General features: G+C 36.1%; 1 protein-coding gene across 3 annotated transcripts in view; it reads left to right on the plus strand.

Annotated features, from left to right (window-relative positions):
- Window positions 1–22,216, plus strand: part of DPY19L1 (dpy-19 like C-mannosyltransferase 1) — a 94,102-nt gene that overhangs the window by 41,167 nt on the left and 30,719 nt on the right. For all 3 annotated transcript variants that reach the window (XM_059396586.1, XM_059396587.1, XM_059396588.1), the window contains exons 7-11: window positions 781–838; window positions 9,520–9,611; window positions 11,506–11,605; window positions 13,993–14,070; window positions 21,655–21,741. In XM_059396586.1, coding sequence (XP_059252569.1) covers window positions 781–838; window positions 9,520–9,611; window positions 11,506–11,605; window positions 13,993–14,070; window positions 21,655–21,741 — 415 coding nt within the window. The remainder of the gene's footprint in view (window positions 1–780; window positions 839–9,519; window positions 9,612–11,505; window positions 11,606–13,992; window positions 14,071–21,654; window positions 21,742–22,216) is intronic.

Below are 22,216 nucleotides of genomic sequence, written 5' to 3' on the forward strand. Positions count from 1 at the left end.
AGAGAGAGAGAGGGAAGCAGGCTCTCCGCTGAGCAGAGAGCCCGATGCGGGACTCGATCCCAGGACCCTGAGATCATGACCTGAGCCGAAGGCAGCGGCTTAACCCACTGAGCCACCCAGGCGCCCCGGCATTGTGATTTCTTAGCTAGAGTTAGAAGCCTGATGGTCGTATTTTGATATTTGTGTTCTTTTGCACGTTTCTAAAAACAGATGAAAGATGAAACTTTGTAAACTGTGTTCTCCAAGCATGTTCTACAGGAAAGTAGCTTGGGCTCAGTCTTGGGAAATACCAAATTAATTACATCTTTAATGTGCTGGCTTGCTTTCTGAATTTCCAAGTGTGGTGTTTTCTACCTTTATGACCACAAAGACTTTTTCTGCACTTCTGTCCTCTTTCCTGAATGTATATCATGTGTCCCTAGAAAAATAGTTTGGGAACTGCAAGAGGACACAAATATGTGGCACTAAAGAAGAGAAAAGAGAGAAAGAAAAAGGTCAGGTTGCACAATGCTTGGTAACATGACTAGTCACCATTTTTTATTCACTGTCTTTTTTTGGTACATTTTGAAGATGGAAGATGCCTTTTTAAAAATGAAACTTATTTTGACTAATGATACTATAAAGGAAATAAACTGTTTTGTAAATAAGCATAGTAGAATTCTAGTGTGGCTAACACTTTGTGTAGAACTAGAAGTATGTCATATTCTATTATTTCATGGTTTCATTAGGATTGACCTGGATTTTTGTTCTTTGAGTTATGTTCTTTATCTTCTTTTCCAGCGGCAGCCGATTGGGAGGCCTGGTTACAGTGTTGTGCTTCTTTTTCAATCATGGAGAGGTAGGTTGTCAACACCTATTTTCAAAATTGTATTTTTAGAAATACAAGTTTCTTCTTGAAGTAGTAAGTCAAATATTATTTTTTTTTTTTTTGGATAATTTTTTTAAATTTATTTTTTATTTTCAGCATAACAGTATTCATTATTTTTGCACCACACCCAGTGCTCCATGCAATCTGTGCCCTCTATAATACCCACCACCTGGTACCCCGACCTCCCACCCCCCGCCCCTTCAAAACCCTCAGATTGTTTTTCAGAGTCCATAGTCTCTCGTGGTTCACCTCCCCTTCCAATTTCCCCCAACTCCCTTCTCCTCTCTATCTCCCCATGTCCTCCATGCTATTTGTTATGCTCCACAAATAAGTGAAACCATATGACAATTGACTCTCTCTGCTTGACTTATTTCACTCAGCAGAATCTCTTCCAGTCCCATCCATGTTGCTACAAAAGTTGGGAATTCGTCCTTTCTGATGGAGACATAATACTCCATAGTGTATATGGACCACATCTTCCTATCCATTCGTCCGTTGAAGGGCATCTTGTTCTTTCGACAGTTTGGCGACCGTGGCCATTGCTGCTATAAACATTGGGGTACAGATGGCCCTTCTTTTCACGACATCTGTATCTTTGGGGTAAATACCCAGGAGTGCAATGGCAGGGTCATAGGGAAGTTCTATTTTTAATTTCTTGAGGAATCTCCACACTGTTCTCCAAAGAGGCTGCACCAACTTGCATTCCCACCAACAGTGTAAGAGGGTTCCCCTTTCTCCAATCCCCTCCAACACATGTTGTTTCCTGTCTTGCTAATTTTGGCCATTCTAACTGGTGTAAAGTGGTATCTCAATGTAATTTTAATTTGAATATCCCTGATGGCTAGTGATGATGAACATTTTTTCATGTGTCTGATAGCCATTTGTATGTCTTTATTGGAGAAGTGTCTGTCCATATCTTCTGCCCATTTTTTGATATGATTGTCTGTTTTGTGTGTGTTGAGTTTGAGGAGTTCTTTATAGATCCTGGATATCAACCTTTTGTCTGTACTGTCATTTGCAAATATCTTCTCCCATTCTGTGGGTTGCCTCTTTGTTTTCAAATATTCTTAAAAAATTTTAGGAGTTTATACCTCCAGAACTACAGGTTTCTTTTTTAATTTTAATTTAAATGTAGTCCATGGTAGCATTCTTTAAATGTTTGGTCTTATTTTAATTCAAATTTTAACACTAGCACTTATTTTAACTTTTCATGAACATTATATCCTTTATGCGATATATCTCTTAGTGATTTGAAGTAATAGTGGCTCTGCGTCAATTCTTTATATAATTTCAAAGTGTGAACATTAGCTGTAATAGAAATAAGTTGACCATGGATAAAGTTAATTTACTCGTGTAGTAATAACTTTTTTGGTAGGAGCTATATAGTATGTTTATATTTTAATGCATCTTATTACACTTGGTAGTATTTTTAAGTCTCCTTTTTAGAATATTATATTATACCTGTAAACTTGAACATATCCAAGGGTTTTCTGAAGAGAACGCTGTTGTAAAAAATATTGTGTTCAAATCCTGGCTTTGCTGTTAGGTAGCTCTGTGACCAGAGCAAATCATTAACCTCACCTGCCTTAGTTTCCGCTTTGTAAATGGGTGTAATGATGGTACTTATCTCATGGGATTTTTGAGGAGTTTAAATGAATTCATAAGTGTAAAGTGCCTGGAGGAGTGTTTGGCACATAGTAACCATTATGTAACTGTTACCTTATATTATTATTAATAATTTAGATAAAATTCTAATAAAAATTCAGAATACCAATGAAATCCTTCCACTGTATCAGTCATAGTTGTAAATGAATTTTTATTAATATATCTCTACCTGGTTTTCTTTCATGGTAAATCTTGTGTGAGAGAAAGAGAAGAAAGGTCTTCAGCTTGTTTTGTGTGAAGTAAATTAATCCTTATGCATTTATAAACTCAGTGTGTATGCTATTTGAATATGCACATGTTACAAAGCCTAAGAGTAATCATACTAAAACTGAACTGTAAAGTCAAGGTTGAACTTCTTTTTTATTGTTCAGTGGATTACTAATGGATATTGAACCAACACATGCTTAATATTTAGAATCACAGAAATTTAAAGCTAAAATGGCCTTATAAATTAGAGCATTTGAGAAAAATCATTGCAATATGGCATGGTCTGACTTCTACAGAGAAAAGAAAGATTTTTTTTTTTTGCCTCTTCTTGACTGTGGATGCTTTTGAATGTCGTAGTATGGACACAGAACTTGTGGAGGTTCAGATCCTATGAGAATGACCTAAGAAATTGGAAGTAACTTCTTAAGAGTGAAGGAAAGGAGCAGCTTTGAATGTTTGCAATAAGACGTTGGAGGAAAGATGAAAAATTTGAAGCCGAGGTCTGCAGTTTTAATGACAACTATTTGTGAAGCAGAAAGGTCTACTGTGTTACCCTCAGTCTAAATTAGAGGCTGTCAATTCCTGATCTTACGTTTTTCATATAATTTTGGTACTCATGTAGCATGAGCATCATTCCTTACCAAAGTCTTTTCAGTTTATACCAGTGAAATTTGGACTATTTTAGTTCATTTTCAGGTTGATAGACTTTTTTTTGATACCTTTCAGCTAATTGGTTTATTGTTTTATTTTTTCAAAATCTTTAAATTTTTTTTTTTTTTAGGAAATTTAAACAATTTTTTTTAATTTTTAAAATTTTTTCCCTTTTTAAAATTATGTTAATCACCATACAGTACATCATTAGTTTTTGATGAAGTGTTCCATGATTCATTGTTTGTGTATGACACCCAGTGCTCCATGCAATCTGTGCCCTCCTTAATCCCCATCACTGGGCTAACCCATCTCCCCACCCCTCTCCCTTCTAAAACCCTCAGTTTGTTTCTCGGAGTCCATTGGTTCATCTCCCCCTCCGATTTCCCCCCTTTCATTTTTGCCTTCCTTCTAATGTCCTCCATGCTGTTCCTTATGTTCCACAAATAAGTGAAGCTATGTGATAATTGACTTTCTCTGCTTGACTTATTTCATTTAGCATCATTTAGCATGACCTCCTCCAGTCCTATCCATGTTGATGCAAAAGTTGGACATGCTTGCACATCACTTTCTAGTTAGGAGAGGGTAGACTAAATGTGATTAGAATTAGAATTTCAGTTTTGCTGAAATAGTCAAATAAAGAATCATACTTATATCAGTAACTTAGCTTTCGAGTAGAAAAGGGACCATTTGTAAAGACATTAAAATTGAGGGAATAAACTGTAGCTTTGGGTAAAATAAGTTAAGAACTTAAGTAACTAAAATAATTTAATATTTATTTTGGTTTTCAGACTGTGAGATTGAGACCCAATTATTTTCCTAAATTTTAAAAATGTTGCCCCAAGTCTATAATTTTTATATGAGGGAAGTATCTGCTGTGGTAGTACCCATTCCCACATTTAGTGAACTCTGTTCCAGTGTCACAGTGTACTCACTGAAATTGCTGGTGGGTTACTGACTGGTACATGGTATCCGTTTTTCTTAGGAGAGTTATGCTAATCATGCTCCGTTTTTCTTAGGAGAGTTATGCTAATCATGCCAATGAGTGGTTTACATACCAAAAAATAGTTGTGAGTTGTTACTTGCTTTTAAGTTCTATTTCCATTATTCAGTTCGCTCTGTATTTGAGTCTAAGATAGACTATGATGTACTTTTGAAAATACTCTTTTCACTCAGATGGTTTTATAAGGGAAAATTTGGCCTCAACAAAAGAACTGCAAGATGTGTAATATAAAGGGATTAATCAAATGATTTAAAACAGAAGTTGAAACCTTCAAATCTGGAACTTGTGAAGATGTAAGAAAGAACTCACTGCTCATAGTAATGATCGATGATATTGAGGCTATACATTTCATAATAAAAATTATGTTGATGTTTTCACTTATCAAGCTTTTTTTATTAAGTGTTGACTCTGTCCCTGTTGAGAATAATTGCTAAGAGGAATGCTAAAAGTTTTGCTCTGCCTTTTAAATCCTTCCTTATTACAAGATCAGATGTATGTTCCATGGCTTGATGCTGTCGGATTTTTATCATGCCGACTGGAAAGCAGTTAGAGGAGTATATGGAAAAAAATGAGATATAATATTTTTCTTTAATTTTTGACTATTAAAAATTCATTATACGTGAAGTAATTTTGTTTACCTTTTTCATGAAGAGATTTTTAGAAAAGTTATTACCAGGCATGATTGATTGTGTTTTATATAAAATATCCTCACAGATAAAAAGATAGGCACATTTATGAGTAGGAAAATCCCCCCCCCCCTTTTTTGAAACCTAAGTAAATCTAAGTAGTATATGAAAGAGGCATATCTAATTAACCTTTCTTTGGTACCCATAACATATTTCTGACCCATATTAGTTTCTTAAGTATTTTTTAACTGAACTGAGATAATGTACATGTAACTGTCCTTGTTTCTAATTAGTTATTGACATATTTATGTTATTTATGTAAGATTTGGAAAACCATTCTTAGAATACTTTGAAGAGAGTCTCATTAATCCTTAGAATGTTCTTGTATGGTAGATAAGTAGTAAATAATAATGTTCCAGTTTGTATAATAATTGGAAGCACTGAAAGGTTAAGTGTTTGAGTCAAGGTTGTGAAGCAGGGACAGGATTCTAAGTTTCCTGATTAACCAGTAATCTCTCCATACTTCTCTCAGCACAGATGAGGGAAGCAGGATTTCAAAGATAATACCAAGGTTTATCTTTCACAAGTGAAAAGTACAGAGATCTTTCCTTGCTAATTTGTGAAACTTTTTCTCTTCCCTTTCTCTCTGTTTCTCTTTCTTCTTCTTCTTCCCTCCTTCCCTTTGTCCCTTTCTTTCTTCACTTTCTTGTAGGGTCCCATTTGGGCCAGGACATTTATTCTAGCTCTTCTTTTTATTCAGCTCAATAAGGACAGTATATACAGAGGGCTCACTATATGCCAGGTACTTGTAGATGCCTAGGATTTGTTGATAAGTCAGTAAAGCAAAGGTCCCTGTCTTTGTAGATAATCATGTGAAGGTAGGATCATCTTCTACCTAAGGTGGGGGAATACTGGCTTATATGGGGAGCAGCAAGGAGGCTTTTGTGACAGGAGCAGAGAGCGGAAGAAATGAGGCCAGTTAATAATGGGAAGTGGGATATGGAAGGAGCCTTTTCTCTAGTCCTTGTTGGTCATCGTAAGTTTCATTTGAAGAAGGTGGAAAGGCCACATTGGAGGGTTACATGTAGAAGAGTGATACGGCTTAAATTATTTTTTACATTAATTTGGAATATAGTATAAGTGCAAGATGCATTATTTATTCAAGCTATTGAGAAGTGTGCTTATGGATTTGTGAATTTACACTAAACTTGAATTAACTCCAAAAGTCCCCCCCCCCCAAAAAAGAGTGTACTGATCTTAGATGAGAATGTATCTATTGCTTAGATGAAAACTACCTAGAATGTAATAGAACTAGCCTAGCCTACAGTCCACTTCATGACCTGGGCCCCTCTGGGTCTCTCACTGCTGTCCAGGCTGTTTTCTTTGCTTCAGTCCCACTGTCCTTCCTTCTCTAGTTCCCAGAGAGGACTACTCCTTTTCCTTCCTTAGGGCTTTGGTACACACTTTCTCCTTTGCCTTGCATACTTCCCTCCCTTTTTATCACCTAGTCTTTCACATCTGAATATTTGTGTTTGGGTTTCAGTAATATTTTTTGTCCTGCTGATCTGGGTTTCCATCTGGTATAATTTCTCTTCAGTCTTAAGAATTTTATTTAACATTGTGGTGAAGATCTCTTGCCAACAAGGTCTCTTAGCTTTTGCCTGTCTAAAAATGTCTGTATTTTGCCTTCATTTTTTGAAGTGTATTTTTGCTGGGTAAGAATTCTAGGTTGGTATCTTTACCTTTCAGCACTTTAAATGTCATTCTATTGTCTTCTGTTTTCCGTTGTTTAATGAGATGTCAGTTATTGTTCTTATTGTCACTCTGCATGTGGAGTGTCTCTTCTCTGGTGGGTTTGAAGACTTTCTTTTTATATTTGTTTTTTATTTGTTTGATGGTAATAAACTTAGATTTGGTCTTCTTTGTATGGGCCCCGTTGACAGCTCACTGAATGTCTTTGTTCTATGGGTTGTTGTTGTTTTTATCAGTTTTGGAAAAATTTTAACCAATATCTTCTCTTCATATATTTTGTTTTTCCCATTTTCTCTCTTTTTTGAAGATTCTAATTTCATGTTGGCCACATATGTTTTTTTGAAAGCATTTGTAAGTTCAAGATTTAACAGAGTATTATAGTTAACACTAAGGAATGTAAAGCAGTATTATAACTAATAAGTCTGCATAGCATTCAGAAGTGGGACGATTTGTTTTAAACCTAAACATTATACCAACAGCAATTTATAACTAATCCTACAAATGTCTACTCTAGTCAGAACTCTTGGAACAAACCTTAAATATGATCTGTCTGATGCTAATTATAATTTATAATTCAGTAGTTAGTTATACCCCTATTTAGTTTTACATTAAGGAGAGAAGTATATTACATTATGATAGATTTCTAATAGTAAAAGTGAGCTATTTTGAAAGTAAAGCTTACAAATGAAGCTTCCTATTACTAAAATTCCTTGGTTTTTGATTCTCGAGTAAATGATTTAAAATTCAGGCTTTCTAAAGAGACAATAGGAGCTTGTTCTTGTCCATATCTAGGCAATATTATGCTGCTGCGTTATTCAGTGCTTTGAAATGTGTGCTGAAAATTATATACTCTAAGAGGACAATTAAAGGAAAGTCAGATTTTCATTGAGTTCATTTTCACCATTGAGGAATGTCTTGTATTTTGCCTGAGTGCTTCATACAGTGATGTAATGCCTTGTGAAGGAGTTCGTAATTTATTCCCTTCTTTAATACCTAAATTTCAAGATAATGACTTTAGAAGGCATTGGCGTTCTGAACTGTCCACCTATATAGGGAGCTGTATTATAACTATAATATTTATTTGTTGAAACTTAAGGTATGATTAAAGCAAATATGTTTACTGTTTTCAGATTACATGGGGTCATCTGAACCAGCAATTATGTTTGTAGCACATCTAGTGAAGCATGTTGTGTCATTGGAGAAACAATGAGAAGCTTTCACATATTCGTGTTCATTCACTCTTAACACTGTAGAGGCGAAAGATCTTGCTCTTTGTTTCAATTCTGTAATTTAGCCTTCTCATCCTACTTTTCAAACAGTGCGATTGAATTTGAGAGAATTGAGTGCTTTCAGCTATTAAAAGAAACAGATTTCTAAGGGATGGCAACATGGTTGAAATTGGGTAACAAAATAATGTGAGTGAACAGTCTGTATGAAGAAAAATTCTCTAATTGTACATTCAGGGTTAAAATATTTTCTCTTCTTGATTTTTGCATAGAGATTGATAACTTTGTAAATTGTGGTTATATATCTCTACTATCAATCATATTAAAATTTCTAGTTAATTTTGTGAACCAAAAGATTTTTAAAATTGTGTTCCGGCAACAACAAATACACATCAAAAAAGACTTTTTCAATTTTTTTCAGAATTCTCTTGTGTGTATACTTCATTTATAAATATTTATGTTAAATCTCATAGAGGATAGTGAATTTTGGTTAAAAAGAGAAGTAAATTGGCTCAAATTTTCTATAGCAATAGTAGAAAGATTTAATAGTCTGAGTTAGAGCTAAAATAAAGGAAAGGCTTATTTCCAGTATGGTCTTTGTAATTCCGTATAGTTTTTAACTGCTTGACTTGAAAGATGTCGTGATTTCTTCTAGTGTGACTAGCTTAGTTGGGGTAATATCAGATTATTTATATTTCATCCAGTGCAATGTTCCTCTAATTAAAAGATAGACTTATTTAAAAAAAAGATAGACTTATTAATTTATTTAGTGTAGATGCAGAAAAACGCTACACTGCTAAAATTGGGATAGAACATTATTTTTTTTTTTTAATTTTACTTATCTTGGTGCATGTGTGTGTGTGGAGGGAGAGGGGCAGAGGGGGAGAGAGAGAATGGGATGCAACATTACTTAATTATGCCCGATGTGAGTTCTTCAGTAGAGATGGTACATGACATTTTAGGACTTTTGTTATTTTGTATTTGCACCCCACTTCCCCTTTTAAATTTTCACAGCCCAGGGTAGTTTGGGCAAAGGAGAAGTAAAAACAGAAATCGAGTGCTCTTTTTTAGGAGCATTGTGAATAGAAATGCTAATGTTGATGACTGCAAAGAGTTTTCAAGTATTGGTTATGGATGTTTTGCTGAAACTCAAGTGGAAGGGCAAAGTAAACTGGTTTATACACCAATTCCAGTGAAATGGTTTTAGTTTTGGCAGAACATTTTCTGGCTGGTACTTTCCCTACTTTCCTTTTAGGCTCTAGTTAAAATTTTTTGGTATTTGCTGTTGACAATTCGTGTTAATATTTCACAAGATCTTATGCCATGTGTGTCTCCCTCTCAATAATGTTTCCTTCTCACTTTTTAGTTTTGCTCTTGGTGGAAAACCTAGCAGCTTGTTTTCCAACATACCATTTAAATTATGTGTGAAAAACTTTTTTGTGTTTATGAATAGCTGCTTTCGATTACTATGTCTTACTTAACAAATTTCACAAAGAGACCATACATTACGAATCGTGTTTTCAGTGCACTCGTGTGATGTGGACACCACCCCTCCGGGAAAGCTTCTCCTATCCATTCCTCGTACTTCAGATGTTGCTTGTGACTCACATTCTCAGGTAACTTTGACTCTCCTTAGGTCTTTGGTGTGTTTGTTTTGCACTGAGTAAACTTAAGCTGGGATTTTTTTAAAGTTTCGTAATAAAACAGTCAGTGTAATTAAAAAAAATTAAGATGATGTTGCTAAGTTGAATTCATGATTATTTTAAGCATGTCACTTCAAAATATTTACTACCGAAAACATTTCCTTCGTCTGCCTTCCAGTCGTCTTCCTTTTTCCTTAGTGGCCCACAGAGCGGCTCAAGGAGCAGCAAATTTGCTTTCACTTCTGCCATCTCCACTTTCTTGTGTCATTCTCTGCCACCATCACAGCTTCCCAGAAAGTAGGCAGGAGGAAGGGGGAAGACTGATGGCAATAGAGCATGACCTGTATGATAGAGTCCTTCAGAGGAAAGAGCAGTTTGTAGAGTAATCATGGCCGGGTATGTTAACATGTGATTCTTCTTCCTATATTTGCTTAGCATCCTTGAGCATCAGATAGTAGGCTTAGAAAGAAACCACTCAGTAGGCCAGAGCTAAACTAGGAAAATTCCTGCTGGCAATTCAGGAATGGATTGGGTTCTCCCATGTTCATCTGGCCTTCAGCAAGAGACCTTACAGAGATTCAAGCACCATATGAGTGGAAGAGAATAGGACTGAGAACAGTTCGCTCCCCTTTCTGTCGACAAATACTGAGTTTGGACAGATACTACCTTGATTCAGAGGGTAAAAATAAAACAAAATGGGGACTATGGAAAAAAATAGAATGAAGCATGATGAGAATCTGAAGATGGCTCACACTAAGAACTCCCTTTAAGGATCTGCAGAATTTAGGAGAAGCTGGTGGAAGTCTGTTACACCAAACCCTTTGGATGGTCCATTTCCCCCTGTGATGACTTTAGCAGCAGTAGAACAATTATGTGGACTTGTCTCTTAGGTAGTATTTCTAGACAGGCCTCTCTCTGAATGTGGGATGTACTCATTCCATTAAAACTTTCGGGATTTTATCTAATAAAGTGATTTCATAGCTCACAAATAGGTGACCTAGATTTTTAAAAGACTTGATTGAGGGACATGATAGAAAGAGTTGGATTAGAATAGCAGAGGGGGATGTCCTTGGAGAAGGGATACTTAGGGAAGTAAAGAAAGGCATCTTGTGGTGCTTAGTGCCCCAGGTATGTTTATCCTGAGGAGCATTTCTTTAAGGTGCAGACCTAGTAACCTTGAGATGCTGCATATACACTTCACTTTGTGAAGGCGTTAAATGTTTTGGGGGCTTCACATGAGCTCACAGATTTAGGAGAAAAGCACTTCTTAAAAGTAGCATGAAAGATAAAATTACCTCACCTTTCTAAAAACCCCTTAAACTGCAAGTCAGGACCAAAGAGAGGCCTTGGCTCCAGATTGGCCCCTGGCCTCTTCTCTTGTGTGTCCTTCCGTGCAGGACCCAGCTGTCCCCTCACATCCTCCACGGAGTCGCCCACTGCTCAAGTCGCCCATAGTCTCAATTCTCTTTGTCTGCAGAACACTGCTATCGCTTGGAATATGCTGCTCTCTGTGGTTTTTTATAGACATTCTCTGTCTCTCCAAATGAAGCTATTTGATGCAGCATTAAATATGTTCAATTATGAATTTACCAAAATAGAGTTTGACAAAATTCAATGGAAGTACTGACCCAGCTGCCCTCTCTGTCTTTGGCAAGCTTTGTTTTTATAGTAATAATGGGCATTTAGTTTTCACGGAAAGTTGTTGTAATTGAGTGTCGGGAAGTATAATTTCGAACCCATTGGTTCATCTTATGTCTGGTTTATGTTATAATGAGATCATGTTTAGAGATTCTAATTTGCAGCAGTTTGGGCCCATGCTAGAATACCTTGTGGTCAAACTTACTGATGTTTATTTTCTCTTCCCAAGGGCTACAAAACTTTACAGGGGAAGCTTGATTGCACTCTGCATTTCCAATGTATTTTTCATGCTTCCATGGCAGTTTGCTCAGTTTGTACTTCTTACTCAGGTAAGGTACTTGGATATTTAAGCTAAATTAAGCTTGGTATATTTTATTTTGTGAACTCATTTGTGTAAAATTATAGAACTGAGATCTTATATGATTCTTAAAGAAAGTTCAGGGTAGGCAAATATGTGAGATTTATTTATTAGTGAATATTAGTTATTTACTTACTAGTAGAATGCATTTATTGAATTCAAATCAGTAAGAATCCTTTGCTATTCAGTATTAGTGTCCTTAAAAGAGGACTAGCGCTATAACTTCAACCATTTCTCTTAAATAAATGTACTTCTTTTATGATGAATGCTGTGCATTCTTACACATAGGATAAATGCACGTAAGATAACATAGGACAAATAACTAGTTCTTATTTATATAACTCCTCTACCAGTCTGTAATTTGTCATTTTTCTGTGCATTCTTGCCTCCCTCTCTCTTCAAGTAGAGGTGTATGGAGCTAGGTGAAGATGCCTGCTGAGAGAGGGAGTAAACTGTGTGCCAGGCTCTCCCTGTGCTGCTCCCACCCCCAGCAACTTCTGCTTCTCTCTCTGCCGGCCGTATTCATGTTCACATAAAGCGGCTTGGAGTTGTTCTGCAATCTTCTGAGACATGTCTTGCTTGAGTCCTAACTCTATCCACTAGCAGTTTGACCTGGACAGACTGCTTAGCTGTGCTTAGTTTCAGTTTTCTCAATGGTGAGATAAAGAAAATAAAGGGTTAGGATCAGATGAGAGAGTGTGTATAAGACTGAACACCGTGCTGAATACTTAGCAAGATGTCAGAAAGGTTAGCTGCTTTTTTCAGTATTTTTTTTAAATTTTTTATTTTTTATAAACATATATTTTTATCCCTAGGGGTACAGGTCTGTGAATCGCCAGGTTTTTCAGTATTTTTAAAAAGAGAATCTATTTGTTCTTAATTCTTTCTTTGATCCTACCTTTTAGATTCCTTTGTCTTCTTTAGCGTGGTGACATTTTAAATGTTCCTGGTTAAAAATGTTCCTGAAAAGAAAATGAAACAAAAAAAGTCCCTGAAAGACACTTCTTAAAGATTCTACCCTTGTAGGTCCACTGTGTATTGCTTGGCCCTGGGGTGGAAAGGGAGAGTTCCCATGTCTTCCAGCTAGGGATGATGACCTGAGTTTTGGGGGGTGAGTGGGAGAAGGTGTTTCATGGAGTGCGGGGCTTATGTCGAGTAACAAGGCACACTTCCTCACAGTTACAGTGTCATACGAGTCTCCTCCTTCAGCAGGGCAGTGTTCCCCGTGGATAAATCTGGGGAAAGGGAAATCTTGTTTTTCTTGCTCATGGGAAAATCTGTCATAGATTTTGGATTACTTGGAGGTAAAAAAAAAAATAATGAATGAAACTTAAGTTATATCTTTAAGTATTCAGCTACTTTGCTGCTTATTTATACTATGTTTGTATAGCAGGGGAGGCATGGGATTTAATCTGAGTTGCTTTCTCCACGAAGAAGGGTGGAGAGGCATTGTGTGGCATAGTAACTACATTTTACTAAGAGGTACACCATCATCATTTAGTCAATTAACTCACCTAAATAACTCCAGTACTCTTTGAATTCTTGGTCAATACCTACGCAGGTTTGTTCAAAGCTCTAAAGAAAGTTAAAAGTAATGAAAGTACTCCTTCTAATTGGAAATTTGATAAATTTGATTACAACGAATATTTGAATGTTTGTTCGAATGAACACTAATGGAGATTCTTGTAAAGAGCGACTAATAAGCAGAACTTAATGCACTTTTACACACATGCATTACGCAGTTACTTTTGAGATTAATGTGCCTTTCCCAATTATGTATTAATTGTCATCAGTTATAATTAAATTTTCGTATTTCTTGATTGGGCAAAAGCACTTTGTAATTGTACATGTTGGCAGTAGAGTCACCCTGACATTAAAGTGAGAATTGTTTTTGAATAATCCACAAAGTAGATAATTCACAAGGTTAATTGAGGGAGCTGTTCATGGAAGAAAAAAATTCAATCTGTATTTGCTATATTAATATATTGACTATATTCAATAATAATTTGACAGGTCAGAGAAAAATTAAAGAATTCCTTTTGAGGGGTGCCTGGGTGGCTCAGTGGCTTGGGGCCTCTGCCTTCAGCTCCGGTCGTGGTCCCAGGGTCCTGGGATTGAGTCCCACATCGGGCTCTCTGCTTGGCGGGGAGCCTGCTTCTTCCTTTCTCTCTGCCTGCCCCTCTGCCTGTTTGTGATATCTGTTGAGTAGACAAAATCTTTAAAAAGAAAAAAAATCCTTTTGAATATAAATACAAATCAGTGTGAGAAAATAATAAAAAATAATCTTTTTTTCATTCTTATAGCTATTCGTTACACATGTAATTTTTATTTGTAATTTAACTTCTTTTTAAATTTCAGATTGCTTCATTATTTGCAGTATATGTTGTGGGATACATTGATATATGCAAATTACGGAAGATCATTTATATACACATGGTAATGGTTTAAATTTTTTTTTCCATTTAGTTTGACCTTAAAACAAACTCCTGATTAGTATTTGTGTTACACATGGTTGAAACTAGTTGTGACAGGATTCCATAACTAAAACAAGTGTCATCCAAATGCTGTGATATAATTACAGGCCATGTTTTAAATAGGCCACCCAGAAAATTTTAATTTGGGTCATATTATCTGATTTGAGATTGTGCCTGATTTGCTATAAGTAAAAGAGATAATTCATGAGAGAAAAACCGGGAATGGTATATTATCTAAGAGGCTTCTGTTAAAATGAAAGAGAATGTTTGTTTGCTGTGCACCAACTATGCAGGCATGTGGGTCATACTGCGGAATAGAAATATAAGGCTCCCCGCATACATGCTTCTCACACTTTGGTGGAGTGAAGCAAGGTGAGAGGACAGAGGATAAACAATAAACACCGTAAATGGGCAACTTACATATAGTATGTTAGAAGGCAGTAAAGGATGATCAAAAAAAGAGAAAAGAACAACTCATGGTATCCCAGGGAGATCAGGAGGGCCAGTGTAAGGGGGCAGGGGATTAAGATAGCAAATGAGGTGGTGAGGGTAGGTCTTACTGAGGAGAGGAGAATGTAGCAAAGATTGGCGGGGAGGGGGTAGTGAGCTAAGTAGATGTCATGAAGAATATTCTTGGTACTAAGACTGGATGGTTGATTTTGAAGAATGTTTACCCTTTAAAAACATGCCTTGTTGTCATTAGCTCTACAATTTTGATGTTTTCTTTTTCCTAAAATTTTGATGTTATTATAATATGCCACATTATTTTTTATTCTCTAATAATTGATACATATAAAAGGACATTATAATATGTATAGGGAAGTTATGAACAAAATTATCATATGAACAAGCTTGAGCCCCCCTCCCCCACAACTGAACACTAGAGCCTTCACTGCTTAGAAGCCCTTGTGTGCTCTGGGGATGTCCCCTCACTTCTAGAGAGAACAGCTATCCTGACCTTTTAAATTATAACTAGCTTGCTTTTCTTTATGACTTTACCATATATGTATTCCTAAACAATACATCTTTATTATTAAATATTAGTATTTTTTTAAGTTTTATAAAAATGGTATCTGTTTATCAGACTTATATTTTTTACTTAGGTTTTTGAGATTTGGATGTTATGGATTTCAGACATTTTCTTCCCTTTATATTTTCCATTCTATAAATAAAGCACAGTTTATTTGTCCATTTTCTTGTTGAAAGACATTTAGGGTCTTTTTCCCTCTTTTTTTCTTCTTTGAATAATGCTGAATGTTGTCACACATTCCTCCATAATGAGGCATAAATGCTAAGAGTTTCTTTAGGGTCTTTACCTGGTAGTAGAATTCCTGGGTGGTAAATTATATCCATGTTCATCTTTTTAATTTAATCCTATATTGTTTTTCAAAGATGATTGGACTACCTTGAACAGTAATGTATAGTATTTTAGCTCAAATTATTGTACATCTTCTTTTATTTTATCATAAAATGGGTGAGTATAAAATGGTATCTTATGGCCTTAATTTGCATTTTCTTTGATTCTCAATAAAGCCAAAGGTCTTTTGATATGTTTGTGGGCCCTTTGTGTTTCCTTTTTGGGGACATTCCTATTTTTGTAACATTCCTATTCAAATCATTTTACCAGTTTCTCTCTTATATCCAAGAGAAAATGGCATCTGTTTTATTTGCTGCAGTTTTCATTATTTATTTTTATGCTTTTATGCTTGACTTGTTCCTGATTTGGCCAGCTGCTTTAAGCTGGCTTCTTTGTCCTTTTAACATATCCTCAAGCTTTGAGCACTTCTTAAAAGAAATTAATAAAAGCTAAGCTTCCTCAAACACTTTTCTGTGTCTGGCTGTGTGATCCTATGTGTTTTTCTATCTACTATGTTACTGTGATGAATTATATTAATTGATATTCTGCATTAAGAAAACCTTGCTTTTCTGGGCTAAACACAACTTTTATATATTGCTAGATACACTTTGCTGCTGTTTTGTTGGGATTTTTAAATCTTTGTTCATGAATGGGGTTGGACAGTAATTATCCTTTCTTTACACTTGGCTTCCCCCCCCCCCCCAAACTGTCTAAAATGGCTTTTGTTTTTTCTTTTGCATTGCAGTAAAAAATCAGAATAATTGGTTAGCATTTAGAGTCGGTCAGCCACATGGCCACATAGGTAACTGTGGATGAGGTGTTTGATTCAATTCCAGTTATAAAAGTACTAACATTACGGAGGTTTAATTTGTAGTAGGACCTATCTTGGGTGAATGGTTTATGTTTTACCATATGACTTACTAACTATGGAACTGGTTTCTTACTGTGGAATATCTTCTTCCATTATCCCTTTACAAATTTCTAAATCCCTATAGTTACATAAAGGAAAAAAATACAGAATTGTTTCCAAAAAGGAATTTTTTTCACATTTTTTATTGTGGTGAAATACACATAACATTTCCTGTCTTAATCTTTATAAGTGTACTTATCAGTGGTATTAAGTATATTCATTCAGTGTTTACATCCACCACTGCCGTCTCCCAAACTCTTTCCATCTGGTGAAACAGAATCTCTATACCCATTAAACAATAACTCCCTATTCCCCTTCCTACCCGCCCCCAGCTCCTGGAAACCCCCACTCTGCTTTCTATGTCTATGATTTTAACTTTGCTTGGTACCTCATGAAAGTGGAATCATGCAGTATTCGTCTTTTTCTTAATGTGCTATTTTACTTAGCATACTAATGTGCTCAAGATCCACCCATGTTGATGCAAATTGAAGGATTTCCTATCTTATGGCTGAATGACTTTTGCATCATGTATATATGTGTGTGTATGTATATACACACTGTTTCAAAATCTATTTATTCACTGATGCAAATTTATGTTGTTTCCATGTCTTGGCTCTTGTGAATAATGCCGCCGTGAATATGGGAGCACAGATATCTCTTTGAAAACTTGTTTTCATTTTCTTTGGGATGGCTGGATCTTATAGTAGTTCTAATTTTAATTTCTTAAGGAACCTCCACACTATTTTCCACAGTGGCTGTACCAATTTACATTCCCACCAACAAAGAAAAAGGATTCCTTTTTCTCCACATCCTCCTCAATACTAACCTCTTGTCTTTTTTATAATAACCGTTCTGACAGCTGTGAGGTGATAGCTCATTGTGGTTTGGATTTGCATTTCCCTGATGATGAGTGATGCTGAACACCTTTTCATGTACCTGTGGGCCATTTGTGTGTTTTCCTTAGAAAAATGTCTGTTCAGGTCCTCTGCCCATTTTTAATCGGATTATATGGGCGTTTGATTGCTTTTTGGCTATTGAGTTGTGAAAATGACGTACCTATTTTGAATATTAACTCTGTCTGCTAGATGGTTTGCAAATCTTTTCCTCCCATCCTGTAGGTTGCTTCTTCCCATTGTGGATCATCTCTTTCTCTGTGCAGAAGCTTTTTCTTTAGGTTGATACAGTCCCACTTGTTTATTTTGCTTTTGAGCTTGTGCAGGACTGTCTACATCTGGGCTGGTGTGTGAGGGATGGTTAGCTGCTGTTGAGATAAGAGCTGAATTCACTACAGATAACTCAGTTTCCCATCGAAGCATTCTCCTGGGAGTTACAAGTCTTGGGAGACTCCCGAGTTCCCACATAGTTCCATTAAGACAAGTTTGGGCAGCATAGTTGTTGTCTAGGTGAGGAGATAGATTCCTGCCATTTTCCCAAGATCTTCTGGCTACACTTGACTGATTTGATATCAGATTTATTTTAGCCCTATAGAATTAATTGTAAAGTGCCCCTATCTTGCCTTTCTGTGGTAGATTTTGTGTGAGATGAGAATACTCCCTGAAAGTTTGGTGGCTCTCGTCTGCTAAACTATATGGGTCTGTTGTTTTCTTTGTGGACAGATTTTAAATTATTGATCTAACTTATTTCACAATAATAGAACAGTTAAGACTTTTTTCTTGAGTAGTTTTTGGTAACTTCTATTTTGCTAGAAATTATCCCTAAGTTTTAAAGTTCGCTAACATAAGTCATTCACAGTGTTGTCTTATGTTTTTGAACCTGCTAAAATACGGATACTAAAAAAAGACACGAATACTAAATAATTTGTAATAATCTCGATTCTGTACCTTTCAAGTTCTCAATTTTCTTTATTAATTTTCAAATTTACTTCCTTGAATTTAAATTCACTCATGTTTTTGAGCACCCAGTTTTTTGTCAAACATTTCCCAGGTTCTAAGGAAATGGCAGTGATAAAAACAATACAAAGGAAAAAAAAAAACCAAACCCTTCCTTCATGGAGCGTATATTCAAGAGTACAAAGAAACAGATATGTAAGTTAAACAGTTATGTTAAATGTTAGTAGGTATTGTAGTTTTTCCGGCAAGATAAGCACAACACCAGGCAAAGTGGGTGCAAGGCAAGATTTATTAAAAACACTCTCCGGCAAAGTTTCAGGGCTCAGAAGGAGAGCCAGGAAAGTTGCACCGGGAGGAGGTGGGCACCCTCCGGCGAGGTTCCACCACTCTGGAAAGCAGAGTGGCAGAAGTCGCGCCCAAGGCATGGAGAAGGGGGCTTTTAAGGGGCCTCCAGGGGAGTTCAGGGGTCTTCTGGCAAGTTTCCCTTACTTAGATATTTCGCCTGCATGTCAGGGTCCCATTGGTCCAGGGGAGCCCGGGGCGGGAGGGTTTTCAGATTCCTGCTTGGGTCCTTGTTCTCCTGTCCCGAGCTCAGGTTTTGTGGCGGGGACTTTCGCTATCTTAAGTAGCCCTTTCTTTCTGCCAGCCTGTCAGGTATTAGTGAGGAACAAGGAGCGTGGGATTTGCTGAGTATGTGGGGGAGGTCAGAGTTGAAAAGTGTGCAAAGACAAGGCCGCTCTGAGAAGTTACAAGGAGATAGATTCAGAAGTTGAGGTAGCCAGCCACTAGGGTTAAGAGAAACAGCAAGCAGAAGCGCTCTGCTGTGGAGGTGTACCCGCTGTGTTCTAGGATGTGCAAAAGACAGCTGGATTGGAGCTAGATGGGGAAGAATAATGTGAAATGAGGTCCCAGATGTTAGTGGGGTAGGCCCTACAGGGTCTGGAGGTGTGGGAAAGGCTTTTGGCTTTCCCTTAACTTGAGAATCAAAACCTTCGGAGCATTTGAGCAGGGCACTGACCAGACTGACTGCTGAGGTGGGAATGGACCTCAAATCTCTCTCCAGACCTTTAGCACCTCCTTTTTTGATACTGCCTTATATTTGTTTCTTGAATACCCTTGGCATTGCTTCTTGGTTATGAATCTGTTTATGCAAAGTGATGTTATTCTGCTAAATTTTATCAAAATTGATTTGGAAAGTTTAGAGTTTGTCTTAAATTTCAGCACTTATGGGAAAAAGCTATTGTTATAAAATTTTGAGGATTTAGTTGCTTACCTGTTCATAAGTACAGGAGAATAACATACCATGAAAAGTTAAGTTTGTTTCTGGGAATGCAAGAATGATTTGACACCATTAGAAATTATATCACTATAACTTAGCCATCAGTATATTTTAAAAAGATCAACAATATGATCACTTCCTTTGATGTTATAAAGGCATTTGATAAGTCAGAAGCTATTTCTGATTTTAAGATCTCAATCAAATGAAAATAGATGAGTGTTTCATTGCAATCTTAAATATATACATATACATCAATTCAAAAGCTAGTAGTATCACACAAAGTGATGAATCAATAGTTGTATTCCCATTAATACCAGAAGCTTGACAAATATGCCACACTTAGTGGCATTACTTAGGCATTACTTAGTGGCATTACTTAGGTTTATTGCAAGAATATTAACTAATACAGTTGACTAAAAAATAAGGCTTTTGAAAATTTGAAAGGAAGATGAAGAAATATTATTTGTAGGTGATATGATTTTGAATACCAAAAAACCAAAATTTATAAACTTATTACTACTGGAAACAATGAGTGTGTTCATTTCTGCATATTTAACATAATGTTTCTATATGCAGTCAGAAAATATGATGAGAGGGGAGCGCCTGAGTGGCTCAGTGGGTTAAAGCCTCTCCCTTCGGCTCAGGTCATGATCCCAGGGTCCTGGGATCAAGCCCCACATTAGGCTCTTTGCTCAGCAGGAAGCCTGTTTCCCCCCTCTCTCTCTGCCTACCTCTCTGCCTACTTGTGATCTCTGTCTGTCAAATAAATAAATAAAATCTTTAAAAAAAAAAGAAAATATGATGAGAAAAGATTCCCGATACAATAACAAAAATAATACACTTAGAAATAAATTTAATATGCAGGATCCATATGAGGAAAATTTTACACCCCCCATGAATGTAAAGGAACACTTAAATGGCAACAACATGTGTTATTTTTGGATGTAAAGATTCAGCAGTGGACAGATATAACTCTAAATATGACATGATGTACATTATTGAATAAAGTGGTTCTAATAAATATGTCAGCTTTTGAACCATAAGCTGATCCTGAAATGCAGATGGAAATTCAAATATATGGATCAAAAATAAAACTTCTAGAAGAAAACATGGATTATTTTATTTTTAAAAGCTTTTCTAATTATAGAAGACCTAAGGGAAATGAACGATAAATTTGACTAACATAAAAATTTGGAAAATAACCGTAATACAGAAATACCACAAAGATAAAAATGAACTTAGAAAAATATTTACAATGTATTTGCCTGATAAGGAATGATATTTTCATAACATATAAAGAGAGCTCTTAAAATAGCTAAAACCCAATAGAAAAATGGGTGGTAGGAATAAGCAATTCAGACCCACAATAAAAACAACAAATAGAAGAAAAGATGCCTGTCTCACCAAGTATTAAAACAATGGAAAAGTGAAACAGTGAGGTAATGTTTTTCTTGGTTGAGATGGTCAAACATTTTAAAGAATTGATAAGGGTGTGTATCAGCAGGAGCTCTCATGTCCTACTGGTGAAGGAGTAAATTGGTACAGTTTTTTTTATGGCATTTTGTCAATATTTTTCAGATTTCAAAATGTATATACCCTTGATCCATCAATTCCACTTCTAGTAATTTATCTCATGAGTGTGTTAACATGTATCTAAGATACACACCTAAGGATGTTTATCATAGCGATGTTTGTAATAGGGAAAACCATGTAAGAGCAAAATAAAACTGGAAAGTACTTACCTGTTCGGCAGTAGTCCTAGGACTGGTCAGTAAATTATGGTATGACTCTAGAGTGGTGTACTTTTTTCAACTATTCAACAGAATGAATTAGGTTGGTTTGGATTTATACGGAAAGCTCTCTGAAACAGAGTAAAAGCAAGCAGTAGCATCGCTTATGGGCCAAGTTTCCATTTGTGGTTTTTAAAAAATTCAAACTAGACTTTGTACTTGTGAATGTTTTGAGGGATGCACAGGAAACTGTTGATGGTGGCGATCTTTTGGGTTTTAAGTATGGATAGGATGTGGGCTGTTTTCATGGTATATCCCCATTTATATGGTTTGAATTTCATCATGGGCATGTGCAATTTTCAGAATAAAAAGCTGTGCTCTTTTATGTGCATTAATTATATTTTTCTTGGATTTTTCCAGATTTCTCTTGCACTTTGTTTTGTTTTGATGTTTGGAAACTCAATGTTATTAACTTCTTATTATGCTTCCTCTTTGGTAATTATTTGGGTAAGTGTCTCTTAAGTACATGGCTATTTTTGAAACTAATGGTTCACCAGTTTTTAATCACTGGCTTGGGATTGGTGAGGGATTTTTGAGAAGAATTATCTCAGGCATTTTTACTGATTTTGTATATATGTAATAGAGTTTTCCAGTATTCCGTTCCCCAACAGGAAAGGAACACAAGAGTTCATACCAGAAATACTAACATAGCAACATAGCACCTTGTCTTCTACCTTTCTCTTTCCTTGTCTTTTCTGTCACATGAATTTTGGTCCAGGGTTCATTTTAGAAAGGTTTTGTGCTTTCTTCTTTTTCTTGTTTCTTCCCCTTTGCAGTTTTTCTCCTATTTCTGCTCCATTCTCTGACCCCCTTGCCTCCCTGTGGCGTCTCATAGCAGTCTCTCCTGATTTCGCTGTGATCAGAGGCTTGGGGCTTCGGATTCTCTTAGGTTTTTTTTTTTTTTTTTTTTTTTTTTTTTTTT

The sequence above is a fragment of the Mustela nigripes genome, chromosome 4 (assembly GCF_022355385.1).
Source record: "Mustela nigripes isolate SB6536 chromosome 4, MUSNIG.SB6536, whole genome shotgun sequence".
In the NCBI taxonomy this organism is placed as follows: Eukaryota; Metazoa; Chordata; class Mammalia; order Carnivora; family Mustelidae; genus Mustela; species Mustela nigripes.